This window comes from Rhineura floridana, chromosome 3, assembly GCF_030035675.1.
Source record: "Rhineura floridana isolate rRhiFlo1 chromosome 3, rRhiFlo1.hap2, whole genome shotgun sequence".
In the NCBI taxonomy this organism is placed as follows: Eukaryota; Metazoa; Chordata; class Lepidosauria; order Squamata; family Rhineuridae; genus Rhineura; species Rhineura floridana.
This window is the reverse complement of record NC_084482.1, coordinates 75,407,128-75,422,693: the sequence shown is the minus strand read 5'-3', so window position 1 is coordinate 75,422,693 and position 15,566 is coordinate 75,407,128. Positions and strand designations below refer to the sequence as shown.

The window sequence follows — 15,566 nt, the reverse complement described above, 5'->3', positions numbered from 1 at the left end:
TCGTGAACTGTTGTCCAAAAAGTACAGCAGCTTGGCAGAGCAGGGATCTTGATGCTGATGCAGCAGGTGCCCCTTACCCTTTGTGCTACTTCCAGACTCAGTATTGGCACAGCAACAGTCGGCAGCATGCTTGCCCTGGTGCTTACACTTTGTAGGGATAGCTGTGCCATGCCAAGGACTTCCCCTGCTTTGGTTAGTATGGGCAAATGCAGTTTAGCCTTTTTATGTGTGACTCTGCTGGAGCCGACTTTAGGGTGATGAAACTTTGCTTCTTACAGTGGGGAGGAGAGCCTGGCTGGGAGGCCAGAGGCTGTGAGTTCAAATCCCCACTAATGTCTCCTGGGTGTCAAGGGCCAGCTAAAGATCACCCCACAGTGAGTGGCTCAGGGGTTATGTGCCCTGCCACCTTTGCAGCCGTGGGCAAGCTGCATAGTCCCAAGGAGCCCAGCTGCCCCCCAGCTGGCAGTTGCAGACAAGGAAGGGGCTGGCTTGTGCAGCTGTGGCAAGCTGAGCAGGCCTTAGCCAGCTGGGGAGAATTAGCCTCAGAGGGAGACAATGGTAAACCCCCTCTGAATACCATGAAAACTCTATTCATAGGGTAACCATAAGTCAGGATCAACGTGAAGGCAGCTCATTTTCATTTTTTCAAGGGACTTGCAGTGTTTGCTAGTATCAAATGGGACAAAACTGCCTGCCTATATTCTACATGCTAGCTATGGGATGCTATGTCCCATCATTGTGACTTTTAATATTGCCTCCTTCATCTCACCAAAACAGTTACTTAAGGCTCACAGCACAGTAACTCGTTTTGGCCAGAGAAACTCTTGAGCCAGGTAGGGGGAGAAATGACTTTTAACACTGCTATCATTCTCTGGTTCTGCCTTCTACAATGGACCTGGCAGAGCTAAGGTTTCTCAGTCAAACTGTCTTCAATTACCTGAGAAAGATGTATGCCTTAAGATTAGGCTACTCTTCCTAAGTACTGCTAGGAAAGGGTTAACAGAGATGGAGGTTTGTCTTTAGCTCAAGACAAGTAGTCCAATGTTAGTTAACCCTGCATTGTTGCTGGGACTGAATGTGCTTAGACTTTACCAACTGTTGGGGGGGGGAATAGTCCAATCATGAAGCCAGTGCTCTGCTTGATGCTATGGTCCTTTTAAGCCCAATACTATCTTCCACAGTAGCTTTTATTCAAAATGGTTTTCATCTCAGTAACTCTGTCTTCATAGTTACACATGCCCTGAATGCAGGAATGTCTCTTACCACTCAAGAGGAGCTATAGGTTTGTGTAGCAGCATCATTGGAAGTTGAGCCTTATTTACTGTAACAAGGTGTTTTTTCTCTCCTGAGGTCTGCATGTGTGTGACAACTTTTGTAATGTAGCAAATTGTTACTGAAAAATTATAGATTTTTCTTAGTTTCTTAAAATAAAGATGAACACGAGTTTCTGCTGTTGTTTGTGTTTCAAAATGGGGCAGGATGGTGCGGAGGATTATACATTCAGAGTACGGTATGTCTTTCCTGGTCTGGCTGAAGCTGGGAAAATTGGTTTCAGTCCTAGTACTATTTCATACTTGTAATGGATTACTTTATTGAGCTTACCTAAAGCTAGGAAGGACAGAAATAGTTCCCTAGCAGCTTCGCTTTTAACATCAGCTACTCGACCAGTTCCTTCAATGACATACTGCAGCACAGAGTTTGGTGTTGGGCCAGAATCTTGTAGAGAGCCCTACAGTCTACATTTCTAGTGTGGATTTAAAAACTTGCATATGCTGGAGTACTTCTGGATTCCTGAAAGGATGAGTGGAGCTTGGTTTTAATTAGGTACCTGTTCACGCCTGGAGAAGGAGAGTTTTTAACAATCTAAACCTTCAGCTCTGTACTCATGGTACATATGTGGTCTTCCATGAATGGGAGTTCTCTGCTATCCCAAGCACAATGGTTGTGAGCAATTATGTCAGTTAGTTCTTCTCTGTTCTTGAGTAAAATTACAAAGCATAAGTTCCTGGCGTAGTTCTAATTCTTCTGTCCGTTATCACAAGGGTAAGGCTGGGGTTTAAAAGATCCAATCTGCAGAGAGTGGCTGAAGTTAACAGGTGAATCTCTAGCCCCCTGTACCTTAGTTGACACAAGCCCAGCTGCACTTCATGGATAGTACGGGGGGTTGGGGCTGGTATAAGAACTATGTGCTGTACCGTCTCTACCCTTTTCTAAGTTAAATAGTATACAGAAGCAAAACCTATACGTGAGGCCAGAGTCATGTAAGGCCATGTGCCTGCTCATTCCTGAGATTTAATGTTTGCTGCTGTGGTAAAAGCAGAGTAGCTTTATAGAGCAACACACTCCTCTACTATACTTCATAGAATGATTTGCTTTAGCAAAATTTTGTAAAGGAAGTGTGAGCACCTTTAAGTCCCAGTGACTTATAAATCCTGAGTGTCCTCAAGAGTGTCATCATAGCACTTTTGTGGCAAGAGGCAATTCCCCATCTTTGCACATCTTTACTGAGTTTCTGTGCACTGTGCAGATTCTCTGCTACTTGCCTGCTCCCAAACTAACGCTACAATATTATGCTAATAATACATTTTATTTTTAAAGCTATCTAGTGTAGCCTACTTTCTGTCATTTGTATTCTTGTGGGAAGGCCCTCCATAGCATACGTCTATGAAGGACTTATCCTCCATGAATTTATCTAGCCCTCTTTTAAAGCAATCCAAGTTGGTGGACATCACTACCTGCTCTGGGAGTGAATTCCATAGTTTAACTATGCTCTATGTGAAGAACTATTTTCTTTTGTCTGTCCTGAATCTTCCAATGTTAAGCTTCATTGGATGTCCACAAGTTCTAGTGTTATAAGGGAGGAAAGCTTTTCTCTATCCACTTTCTCCATGCCATACATCATTTTACACACTTCTGTCATGCCACCTCTGGCTTGCCTTTTCTCTAAACTTAAAAAGTCCCAAATGCTGCCATTTGTCCTCATTGGGAGTTGCTCTACCCTTTGATCATTTTGGTTGCCCTTTCCTGATCCTTTTCGAGCTCTACAATATCCTTTTTGAGGTGAAGCAATGAGAACTGTACACTGTTCCAAATGTGGCCCCACCATAGAATTGTATAACTGCATTATGGTTATCGGCAGTTTTATTTTCAGTTTCTTTCCTATCAGTCCCTAGCATGGAGTTTGCCTTTTTCACAGCTGCTGCACACTAGGTCAACAATTTCATTGACCTATCCACTACAACCACAAGGTGTCTTTCCTGGTCAGTCACCACCAGTTCATTTATGTGAAATTAAGATTTTGTTTTGTTCCAACATGCATCACTTTACATTTGTTTACACTGAGTTGCATCTGCCATTTTATCACTTGTTCACTCATTGTGGAGGTCCTTTTGGAGCTCTTCACCATTCCCTGTTTGTTTTAATGACCCTAAGCAATTAAGTAGCTGATGTTGCAAAGCTTTTGTCTTGAACTTCCCTCTGTACGGAAACTTTCAAGACCTGCAACACAACATTCTGCCATCCAGGCCTCATAAAGGAATTTTCAAAGCACGGCACTGGAACTGGAACCATTGTTTGGTTTTGTCCATTCTCATCTACACCTTACTGCTGTGAATTATTAATGTATTCTCTTTCTGTCCTGGGCAGAGTCAATGACAATATACTAAAAGAGCAACCCAGTTCTATAGCCCTACTCAGTTTCCAAAAGGAGAGCTTGAAGGATTGAAAAGCCACTCTCACAGAAGAGTCGCCTAAACTGGTTCCTACAACATTTTACTTCCTATTACCCATCTTGCACAGCTGGTTGCCAACAAAGACAATACATATTAGAACCCAAAAATCTTGTTTTTTATTCCCAGCTCTGGACAAAATAGGGTCTAGTGCAATAGGGGGCAACATGCAGCCGGTATGTAAGCCCCTGAGGCACTTTTGTGCTACAACATTGAGAACCTCTGCTTTCAAAGTTCAAACAATAAGTTTCTAGCCCTCATGGTTCCAAATAAAAATTTGAGAACATAAATTCAGTGTGCTCCTGTCTAGCTGTGCATTCCTCTAGTCATGCATGTTGGGGTGCGTCTCTACATACACTTCTCTTGTTTCTGGGTCACAACAAAACAAGGCAACTACATTACCTACCCATCAATCCTCACACTGCACTAAGGTCCTGTCTACATTCCAAATCTATACCAGTTTCAAACCCCCCTGCCATGGCTCTTAAAAAATGAATTCTAGGAACTGCAGCTGAACTGCAGTTTAATAAAGGGTACAAGATAGTACAAGAAAGAGGGCTCAGCAACCTCAACCAAGTTTCTGTTCCTATAGTTCTTTATAGAAAGCCATGACAGTGAAATTAGTTTCAAACTGATTTGTGGAACAAATGTTTCCTAAGCAACTGGGGGTATTCAAGATTACGTACAGTGAACACTCAAAATCACCAAGAATACTCAGATTTTGTGTAGTGTGGCCCAGCTAGGTCCTCTCCACTTGATGTGTGCAAACAGCCTCCTCTTGCTGTTACAGTCTACCTTTATGGGCTTGGCCTGTTTTAACAAGATCTAGTCTTAAGGTAGCAAAAACCACCACCACGTTTTCTTAAACAGGGCTCGTGGGCAGTTCCCATCCCCACTCTTTTTCCAGTTCACAAAGCATTTACATTGCTGATATTATCTGCTATACTTCCCATGTAAGAACATTAGGTAAGCCATTGGCTGTGAATACACACACACACACACGGGTTATGTGCCCCTGCCACCATAAAGAGCCTTTCTCTAAATCCTAAGTGTTTAACTTTAGACTCTTTTGTGATTGTGCAATTGTTACTGTACTTTTACCCCAGTTGATCATCGTGCTAAGAACCAAGCCAGAACTCCTCCATTCTACTCCCAACTGTTGGCTAATCAGTATATCAGAACGGCTTTCAAATAATTGATGACACTCAGCTCCCCCAGCCCAGGAGCTAAGAGCAGAATTCAGAACTTCTACCCCCTCTTACACACACATTCATCCGTTAGACACGTGTTCATTTTAGGTGTTCCATTACCCCTTCCAGAGGGCTAACAGGTCTGGGAATACTAAACCAATTGGGATTTTTTTTCCAGTTTAAATATTTATATTTTTTTAAAATGGGAAAGAAATAATAAAAAGTAGTTGACTCTGGGCAACGACATGAAAATTGGAAGAAAAGCCTACCCAAACAGAAAAGAGAATAAAAAGATATTTGATTAAAACCTCCTGACACCTCCAGCAGGCTCTATCTTTGCCTTGATCACAGCAACAAAGGGAGGGAACAAGTCGGGCCATCAAGTGCTACTGTGGTGGGGCAAGGAGGGGGTGCTGAAGCACAAATTATCTCAGTTAAATTGCGGCTGGGAAGAGGAGCAAAATCCCACCTCTCCACCCTTTCCCAAGAACAGCCAGTGCACTGTGGCAAGTAAAAAGCTGGGGTAGATAACACAGATAGGATGAGAGAATGGGATTTTGCAGCCCTCCCTCCCTCCCTCGCTACTTTTTTCTGTCTCTGGACAACCAGGATTGAGAAGCCACAAAGCCTGGATCATCATTTCTGGTCCCCACCCTTCTCTCACAATTTCTGGTCAAAAAGCCCTTCCCACACAGCTGCTCTCTTGTTTTCATGGAGGCAGAGAAAGGCTGAAATGGCTGAGACAGTAGCGGCTGGCAGAGTCCCCATTTACTTCTTTCCCCCTCCCCCCTCCCTCCCTCCCTCCCTCCACAAGCTGTGCCCGTTCTCAGCCCATGAAGGAGTCGCCCTCATCCTCCTCGAAGTGGCACTGCTGCAGCACCTTGATGTGGTACTCGTAGATCTTGAGGGCAGGTCCCAGGCGGATAGACAGGCCAGTCAGCACATCAGTGCGCTGCATCAGCAGCAGAGACTTCCCATCGATCTCCTGCAGGGGGAGCAAGACAGGCAGAAAAAATCAGGGCATTTAGGGCACAAGGGCTTCCCATTAGGGACAGAACAGATTCCCTCCCTTTTTTTTTGGAAGGGAGTAGCAAAGATCTATAAGTTAAGTGACATGAAGAAGGAATCTCCCTATGAGCTGGAGTGGCGGGGGGGTGGGGGAGTAGGAAAGAGTTCTATAAATCCAGATCAACCTCCAGGTTGTTGATCATTCTAGAGGGATATGTTTGCATGAATTTATGCACATTTTTAGCCTACCCTAAGCACTCAGCTCTGTTCCATTTTTATTTATGTTACAGATATTTAAACATTACCAGCTAAGATTAACTCCATTTGTTTAATATCCACGGAATGTTAGACCCAACGAGACCTGTAACAGCCTCCAGAAAATGTCCAGCCTTCTGCTAAAAGCCTTTAAGTAGACAGAATGTCGTATTTTAAAGTAGCCACCAGAAGATTTTTTTAACCTTCTCTGTCTGAACACAGTGCACAGTGCATTAAGACAGTATTCTCAATGGAGCTTAGATCACAATAAGACACGTGGAAGGATGGCTCTGAGGAAAGAGATGCCCATGGACAGCATCCGGCTCACAAAATGGGACACTTCTAGGTGCAAATCCCTGGAGAGTGAAACCTGACCTTGACCTCAGCTGACGTCATCAACAGGTGCAACAGGGCCAAGCAGAAAGTCTTCATTACGAGGGGAGAGAAGACTGGAAGAACCAAATTCCAGACAATTGGGGGGGGCATAAGCCACCATGCTGAGAGCAATGGGGAAGGCAAATGTGAGAGAACTAACATTCTGGAGGGTACATACAAAGAAACATACATTAAAACTTCAGTTGCTAGGCTCCAGCAGCACACTCGCCACAAACTGGACATCTAGATCAGATTCCTTTCACTGCATGACCTCAAGGAGAAGTTCTGCAAGGGTCTAGTGATGGCGATTGCAACAGCACAGCCTACGGCCGATCAAGCCTCCTCTCTGGCCCCAGTTTTATGATCTTTAAAAAGCAAATTATGCTTTTTAAAAATCATAACAATAATAATGTGTTGAAAATAAGGCAGTTTCATTGAGCTTAAAAGAATACATGTAGTGTGTTTTTTTAAAAAATGTGAATAGCCTGCCTGCAGCACTGATGGGGGGGGCAATATGGTTGACTGAATCTAAGTTTGAATCGCTGGAAAGCACCTCTGTCATTTGCAAAGTAAAGGCATGAGGAAGCCGGGTTCCCCTCACATAAGGAAATCCCATGGCGACTGCTGTTTTGACATACGCTCACATATGTACCCTGGCTTGTGTTTTATTTTTGACAGAAAGAGCCCCTAAGCAACTAGGAACTAATGTGCACCCGTACACTGCCAATCCCTGCTCTACAAAACATGCGGCCCATGCCATTCAGGGCTTTCTATTTCACAGAGAAATCTTCCTCCCCATATCCCCAGGTACTCACCTGTTCTTGAAAGGCAGATGCTTGCTCAGCAAACCCAGCTTCTGTGAAATAATCCACAACATCACTCACAGTCCATTCCACTGGGTCAGACGGCTTCTCCTTCACCGAGCTAGGAGGAGGAGGAGGAGGAGGAGAGAGCAGAAGAGAATTCAGACTTCAGACATCTAATGGCCTCCTACTCCATGAGCTGGGGACTCCTCACCAGGAGTTCAACATGAGAGCAAGCGAGTGCACACATGGATCCAGATGGGGTAGGGGGAGAGGAGGGGATGGCAGGTCAGAGAAGGAACCCACCTTGAACAGGTTTTATCTGTACAATGCCATGCCTCCCCACAGTAATTTATTATATGTACAATATATGCTGGACATATGTGGTGTGCACCACAATCTCTGAGCAGTAGGAGACTTCCAGGGGTTCCCATGCTTACCCAGGGTTTAGTTTCCTTGAAATGAGGGCCAGCAGAGAATGTGGTATCTTTAGGATACATTGTTTTATTTACACATATATACAACCTGAGTGTAAGATGGAGGGGCTCACAGCATTAACACTGCAACAGATCTTGCTTCCCCATTACGTTTCTAGGGGACTCCCCAAAGTTATGGCTTGGGATTAAGCACAGACAGCAAGGCAAACCTCTCTGCATCTTTCTAGCTACTAGCCCCACATAAGACCACTCCAAAATCTACTGCCTACATCAGCCAGGTGAGGGGGAGGGCTAGCTTCATCCCTATGGCAATACATCTTCTCTTGGCCAAATCCTTAGACGTGTTAATGGGGGGACTTGGCAAACTTGGCCAGGCTATTAGCCTATGAAAGGAACTGGTCTGACCAGTTCAGCAGGTCTCTCTAATACAGGATAAGAGGCTTGGAAGATACCCACAGACATCATCCAAACCAACCCCAATCCTGTAACGCTATCTTTATACCACCCTTTAATTATATTCCTAGGGTGGTTTATAAGAATAAAACCATTAAAATGTAAATACAAAAATAAATCAAAAGCCACAAAATTACAGATATCAGAACTAAAACTTCATCCAAAAGGCTTGGGTCAATAAAAAAAAATTGCCTGGAACTGAAAGGACAATAAAGTAGGGGTCAGGCAACTCTCTTTGGAATGAGTGTTCCATAATTAGGGTGCCACCAGCAAAAATATACTTTCTCTGGTTGTCACCTACTTCAATTAATGAGACACATCTGAAGACAGATGATTCCTTAAGTACTCTGGTCCTAAGCTGTGAAGGGCTTTAACAGTCAAAACCAACACATAAATGGACTGGGAGCAAGTGGAGTTGGCATAGCACAGACATAATATGATCATAACACCAGATCCCAGATAGCAATCAAGCAGCTGCATTCTGCACTAACTTTACAGCTTCTGTACAGTCTTCAAAGTCAGCTCCATATACAGTGCATTACAGTAGAATAACCTGGAGTTCCCAGAACATGGTTTACTGCTGCCAGACTAATAGCAAGTCTATGTCAGCAGCGGGAAAGGAATGCTCCCAACTGGGAGGCTCTAAAATGGCATCACATGATGGTAATGTGTAAATCAGCCTAATGAAGATGTGCAAGTATTTCAGGCCCTCTGTACCTGTTTGGAGTCTAAAATAAAGGAGCAAATCATTTCCTCCCGCAGTACAGGGGGAAAGCAGCTGAAGAGAATTGCAAGACTAACTTTATGCTGCCCCCGCCACCATCACACAAGGCCAGACTTTGGCAGCAGCCCCTCATTCACTCTGTGAACAGCCTCGCTTCACAGAGTATACAACATTAAAAGACAGGTGGTGGTGCTGCTGCTCAGAACCAGGTGATGTGTGGGAGCAGCTATAGCTCCTCCCTCATTGCCAGAGCACCTAGATGTCATCAGCCTCACTGTTGAAGAATTCTTAACTGCTCCATTCTAGATTCCCTAAAACAGATGGTGGAGGCGGGGGCAGCAGAGAACTCAAGTACATGCAACTTCTCCTTAAAGAAGGTTCACGTGTGAATTAGCTGTTGTTAAAGAAAGGGTTTTTGCACCCGCTCAAAACTTACGTGCAACTGAATGGTCTCCCATCTGCCTGGATGCCAGGTCTCCCAGGAGATGAGGGCACAGAGGGCTCAGTACCTGCAACAGCTGGTGACACTGGAAGAGAGAAAGAAACAAATGGGAATAGGCCTGGTTCTGTCTCAAGTCCAATGGGGCTTTAACCAGCTCATGAATGAAACTCTGTATACACGTATCCTTTGTGAGGTGGAAAATAAACAATATCAACCAAGTCAGTTTCACTTCTCAAGCCACAAACACTTGGAGCTCAGCTCTGCCAAAGCCATCTTCCCATAATCCTAATCCCCTCTCTCCCATGCCCTCCCCATACAACTACTAACCTAGCCTAGGGCCTCTGGGCACAGTTCTTAATAATGGATTACATGAGGTCTATTTCCACAGGAAAAACCTGCTTGAATAGTCTTACCACCATCTCAAATGGTTCCACCATCAGGCTACTTTGCTTTGCCCCTCTAGGGCTGAGGTCTCCCAAGGAAGTCAAGCTCAGCCAACCCCATACCTGCTCTGTCTGGCTGCTGATAGGTGCTGCCATCTTTCTTGCTGCCCCCCAGATGGTGACAGGCACTTTCTCCAGGCCAAGAGGCCTTTGTATGACAATGCTCATTTTCTTCATGGTGAGGCTGCTCCAATCCTTTGTCCAAGGGCTGCTCCTGAAGGGAGCGCAGGTTTCTGGTGAGGGCACTGCTGGGTGGGATCTCTTTCCCACCATGCTTGCTGTCCTTACAGTCCCCATTCACCTGGCCTATCCCAGGTCTGCTATAGTTGCTGGCTTCATAATCTTGTGCCACTTCTGAACCTTCAGACATAGTGGAGGCTTCATCCTCTTCCTCCTCCTCCTCCTCCTCCTCCTCTTCTTCTTCTTCACCCTTGACCTCCTCACCTGCTTTCTACAAACATTAAAAAAGAGTAAATTAAAAACAAATCCAGGCCCTACTTCCACAGCAGTTAAGATTAATCAGCTCTAGGCTACTCTAATATTGTTGAAATCCTGGTTTCATTTGTATTGACTTTACAGTACAATCCCATACATAAGAAAGTCTAATTGTTTTCAATAGTGCTTGCTGCCAGCTAAGTATGTATAGGATTGCAACCTTTTGCTATGATCCTGTGAGTAAATCCCACTGAACTCGGTGGGTTTTACTTCTGAGCAGAAAGGCCTAGGATTATGCATTTGGCTGCTTTGATGACAAACCCAATCTGCTTCCAAGTTACTATGCAACTTCAGTCACAGCCCCTCCTTGTAATCCTGCCTCAGTTTCCCCTATCCATTCAAACCGACCTATTCATAAGCAGGCAATGCTGTAAGAGGTGCTGGGGTTAGAGGCTTCTCTACAGTGAAGGCCTTCAAAATGTTACCATAATGTGCTCAAAGACTCTTTGAAACATAAGCGGGAACCTTCTAGTCCAGGAAGAATTAAGACCAAATAAACTTCGGCACCTAGCTTTGTCAGGCAAATCTACCTAGATTTATGGAAATCTACATAGTATTATTTTATTTATTTATTACATTTATATACCACCCCATAGCCAAAGCTCTCTGGGTAGTTTACAAAAAGTACCATCCTCTTCACAAAAAATTGAAAAAATTAAAAGGGAACCAAAAAGGGCTTCTTTTTAGTAGACTGTAATTGTATTCTACCCTTGATAATTGCTCAGTTCCTTACTGGATTGGGTTACATTCTGAAGCTAGTCACCTCCTGACCACCACCACCATTTTTCCTTTTGTGCTCTCTCCCCGCCCGCCTGCAATTGGCATTCACGGGCTTACTACTCCCACCACCTCTCGACTTTACGGGAGGTTACAGAACCCTTTAGGCCAAACACAAACTGACTCTTTGTTCTATGTTTACATGGAGCCTGGTACGGCGGGAGGGGGCAGGGAAGAGGGCGCTATCCTGGGTCCAACGTCAATCAACAACGACGAACTAATGTTGGAGGGCCACTCACAGGTGTGCAGAACTCACGTAAAGAGGAAATCTTATCTGCTCCCCAAATCGGCCCCTCAAGTTCCCACTGACTAGGATGAGTTTTGTCATCCAACGGCAGTCTTTTTACTAACCTTCCCAGAATACTTCGGAACTGCACGGGAGAATATTGCCCCGTTTCAGGCCAGGCACCAATCCTAGCGCCCCCTCCTGTGCCAAAGCGATTTGATTGGGTGCTGCCCATAACTCTTCCTCCTAGACCCACGCACACCTGCACGAGCGCCCGCTGGCAACATTTTGGGGGCTGGGCGCCGCCTACCCTCCCCCCGAAGCGGCTCCTCTCTAGCGCCCGCTCCCGCCCCTCCCCCCGTGTTCGGGGCCCCCCTGCGCGCGCACTCCAGTAGGTCCGTTTCCGTCCTGGAGAGCCTCACCTGTTCTCCTCAGCCGGTGCGTTTCCCTCGCCCCACACCAGACACAGCCGCCACCTCCTACTAACCCATCCCCCCAGAGCGCGCCTCGGCGGCCCCTTACCTTGTTCCTATACGCCCTGGCATTGGGAGCCCGGGCCTGCGCGCCTCTCTCCGCCCTGGGCAAAGCGACGTTGTTGCCGCCGCCCCCGCCACCACCCAAGCGAGTCCTCTCCAGCCTCTCCTCTTGGAGCAGCCCCTGTGCTCGGCCTCGAGTCACTCGGCCGCCCCCCGGCGCGGTGCCGTCGCCGCCCAAGTAGCGCACAATCTCTCTTAGGCTAACGGGGGAGGACTCCTCTTGGGGTGGGGGAGGCGGCGGTCGCTCCCGGCCGGTCCGCCGAGGAGGAGGAGGAGGTGGTGGCGGAGGAAGAGGTGGCGGGGGCGCGGCTGGCTCTGCGCGAGGCGCTGCACGCTGGGAGGACCGGGGCGGCGCGGTGGCGGCGGGAGCGCTGGGCGGGGAAGTGCGGGCCGGCCTCTGCGGGGCCGCCGGACTGGCGGCGGGCGTTCCGCCTCGCCGGGGTGGCTGGACCCGCGCAGCGTTGCGGTACGAGATGCTTCCCTTATAGCTGACGCGGAGCACGGCGCGCTGCTGGATGAGCTTTTCCAGCTCGGCGCGGGTGCGCTCCGGCTCCGGGCCGTGCCGCCGGCGCACCATGCGACAGATGCGCTCCAGGTCCGGGCGCGCCTTGCGCGAGCGCAGCGAGTCAATGGTGTCCAAGATCCACTCTTGGTAACGCGGCGCCTCCTGGCCCGGGGGCGGCGGCGGGGGCCCGGCCATCGTGTTGCCGCCTCCCCCGGGGCTTCGCAGCCCCCGTGCGCCGCTCCGCCTTGGCCTCAGCTCTTGCCCGCACGGCGCGAACTAGACCCTCCGCCCGGCAGGCGCTGCTGCTGCTGGAAGCGGCGGCGCGCGGGCTGGTCCGGGCAGCGCGAGCTCCTCCCTCCCCTTCCCCCAGCCGCACGCGCCGCCGCCTCCACCACCGCCCGAGCGGGACCCGCAGCCGCTTAAGGAGGCGCTGTTGCCTCCCGTAGCCTCCCTACCCTTGGCGGCTTAAGGTGGAGCAGGAGAATTCTCGGTGACCCCTTAGCGGCCGCGCCGACTAGAAAGGGCGCTCTCTGGCCGCGTCAGTCAGAAGTCAACAGCAGGAATCCTGCAAAAAAAAAAAAAAAAGTCCGTGGCTGTTCCATTTATAGTAGCAGGAGTGGATTTCCGTGGAAAGTGGAATAGAAGTTTTCACCTCAGCCATTTTCCTGCAATGCTTAGCTTTCTTCTCATACGCCCTTCTTCATTTGCCCAAATTACAACCCTCCTCCTCTCCTAGACCCACATGAGCGGACTCTGCAACCCCATTTTTTCACTCAAAACCACAGCCGTCACCGTCCACGCCCTCTCCTAATCCTGAATGATGAAGGTTTGTTCTGCCTGCCATTGTACACTTGCCTCTCTTGCCTACAACAGATAAATGCGAGCGCTGAAATATGGAAGGAGAAACGGCAAAAAAGTCCTCCCCAGCCACCACTCCTTCACTTTCTATATTTGCTTCTGCAGCCCTAGGCTACACCATTAAGGTTTCAATTCTGTGCAAAGTTATACAGAAGCTAGCTTCGCTGACCATAGTCAAACTTGCATCCACGTAAATACACAGGGATGGGCTATTCCTGTTAATTGTCACAACTACTTGGTGCCTGTTCACAATATATTCTACTGTAAACTCTCACTGTCTTGTGCACGCTGTCTGTGGATCTTGTTCTTATTTATTAGAAATGTTAGAAAGGAGGCCCTCAGATTTTAGAACAGGTTTCATCTTGATTAATTTTCTTTTTCACCAAGGCCCCAGTGCATGATATGGTGGTGACATAACATCATCTGCTAAAATATAGCTAAGAGGATAAGTAGGATCCAAAAGGTGAAGCTTGTACCTGGCTCTGTTATATTAAGGAATTGTAACTTGGATTTTCCCCTCCCTCTCTTTAAGAGAGGTCAGAATCTAAGCAATGGTAGCAATATAGTATTGAATTTGCAAGAGACGAGACAAAAAAACTTCCACTAGACTAGAGTGACTGTGGCCTTGAGTACATTTTTTCTGTACTCAGGCTGATGTGAAAAATTCCACTGCCACAAAGCACGAGATGACAAAGGCTAGCAAGTTCACATATGCCTCTTCATATTTTTGTAAAGGTGAGGTGCACAGAAGCATATCCATAGTCAGTACAGTGTTATCAGCTACCATTCATGTGAAGATCAGCTTCACTAACTTAAGAGAAGCTATGTCTGGTTGGATGCAGTGGTAATTACCCATTCCTGACTAAGGCTGACCAACTCTCCTCATAGCTACTCTCAACAGCTAAACTACTAACATCCCTTTGGTAATGATCGCCAATTCTTAGAGAACAAGGAGACTGCTGTAAAATGTCACATACACTGATGTCATTTCCCCTCTCTAATATGTTCAGGCTCTAGGTGCCATTCCTTATGTAGCCAAATGGCATCATGCATGCACAAGGAGGAAGCTATTAGCAAGCATGGGGAAACCTCAAGATTTAGCAGTATAAAACAAATATGGTGAAAAAACCCAATGGGAGGGAATCCTTAAAAAGCCCAATGAGAACTTAGTGTGGGCTCAGTAGCTATGGTCTAACCAACTAGTTTTTTTTTGCGGGGTGGGGGGGGTGAATGGAATGGCTGGAATCTTTGACAGCAGCATTCTGCATTGCAACATCTTGTTGCAGCTCCCACTTCTAGTTGTATATGTGCGGACCAATTTCCAAATAGTTCATCACACTAGCATGGCCAAGAATCAGAATGCAGAGGCTATGTAAACAGGAGTAGGCTTGGTTCTCATTAACTGCTACATTGTATGTCTATGCAGAGTGCAGCAACCTACAGAACCAATATAATAGGTGTCTTCCCACCATGAGAAATAATAATTTGCTTTATGCCTGGGGCAGGCAAGAAGAGAGAAAGGGGTTCTTTGAATTCTGACAAGTTAATAAGGAAGCCTATAGAATAGAATACCTTACTTGTTGATTTTTGGTTAATTCAAAAAGCAAAATGGCGTGCTAAAACATCACCCTCTAAGTTTATGAACCTGTAGTGCTATGTGAAGTTACTATGAGTATTAACACAGCACTATAGTTATTGGGCAGACAGCTCCTGCATTTACACATTTGTAAGTTGATGATGGCTGGTAATGAAGCATTAAGTGGATAACTTTATTTATATTCCCAGTTCCCACATAACAATGCAATGAGAGCAGGACATCAGGATTCTGTATCTTCTTAGGTTACATTATTTTAACTCAACAGAATACTTTCACCTACACTAACTAATCTTGAGAGAATTTCCAGTCCAATTCATAATTTCCCAATTATGGTACAGATACAAGATTTAGCAGCAATGCAGGCTTTGGGCACCAGTGGATCTGACCCACCCCATAACTGATGGGAAATAGAGGCACTGGAAACAGAAGTAGTATGCCCATGTTGACAAGCTGAGTCAGTAAGAGGAAGTGGTCAGGAATGAACTGCCTTCAAGCCATCTCTTTTTCAAGCCCTCTTCTCAGAGATAGGAATAAAGCATTCTAGCTTTTAGTATGTTTTTTTAAACCCACCAGTCCACTTTTTTTTTCTTTAAGACTCCCAAAATGTCAAACCAACGACCTCTTCCAAACCGAAGCATTTATGCCCCAGACAGATTTCAAGGACAACTGCTTTTAAAAATTGTAGATTTTTTGTTACTCTTAACATCTCTTGTT

At 46.4% G+C, this 15,566-nt stretch overlaps 1 protein-coding gene across 1 annotated transcript; it reads right to left on the bottom strand.

Annotated features, from left to right (window-relative positions):
• Positions 1 to 3,824: 3,824 nt before the first annotated feature.
• On the bottom strand, positions 3,825 to 12,961 carry SAMD1 (sterile alpha motif domain containing 1). Its single transcript, XM_061616634.1, has 5 exons — positions 11,879 to 12,961; positions 9,922 to 10,309; positions 9,410 to 9,500; positions 7,372 to 7,480; positions 3,825 to 5,903 (listed from the first exon to the last, which is right to left on the bottom strand). The coding sequence occupies exons 1-5, from the start codon at positions 12,590 to 12,592 to the stop codon at positions 5,745 to 5,747; spliced, it is 1,461 nt and encodes a 486-aa protein (XP_061472618.1). The 5' UTR covers positions 12,593 to 12,961; the 3' UTR covers positions 3,825 to 5,744.
• Positions 12,962 to 15,566: the final 2,605 nt, after the last annotated feature.

Excerpts from the sequence above, each read along its gene's own strand:
- SAMD1 (XM_061616634.1), bottom strand. The coding sequence starts at position 12,592 with ATGGCCGGGCCCCCGCCGCCGCCCCCGGGCCAGGAGGCGCCGCGTTAC. Across the intron at positions 9,501-9,921 it reads TCAGCAGCCAGACAGAGCAG|TGTCACCAGCTGTTGCAGGT; the intron begins GTATGGGGTTGG and ends TCTCTCTTCCAG. Across the intron at positions 5,904-7,371 it reads CATCTGCCTTTCAAGAACAG|GAGATCGATGGGAAGTCTCT; the intron begins GTGAGTACCTGG and ends CTCCCCCTGCAG.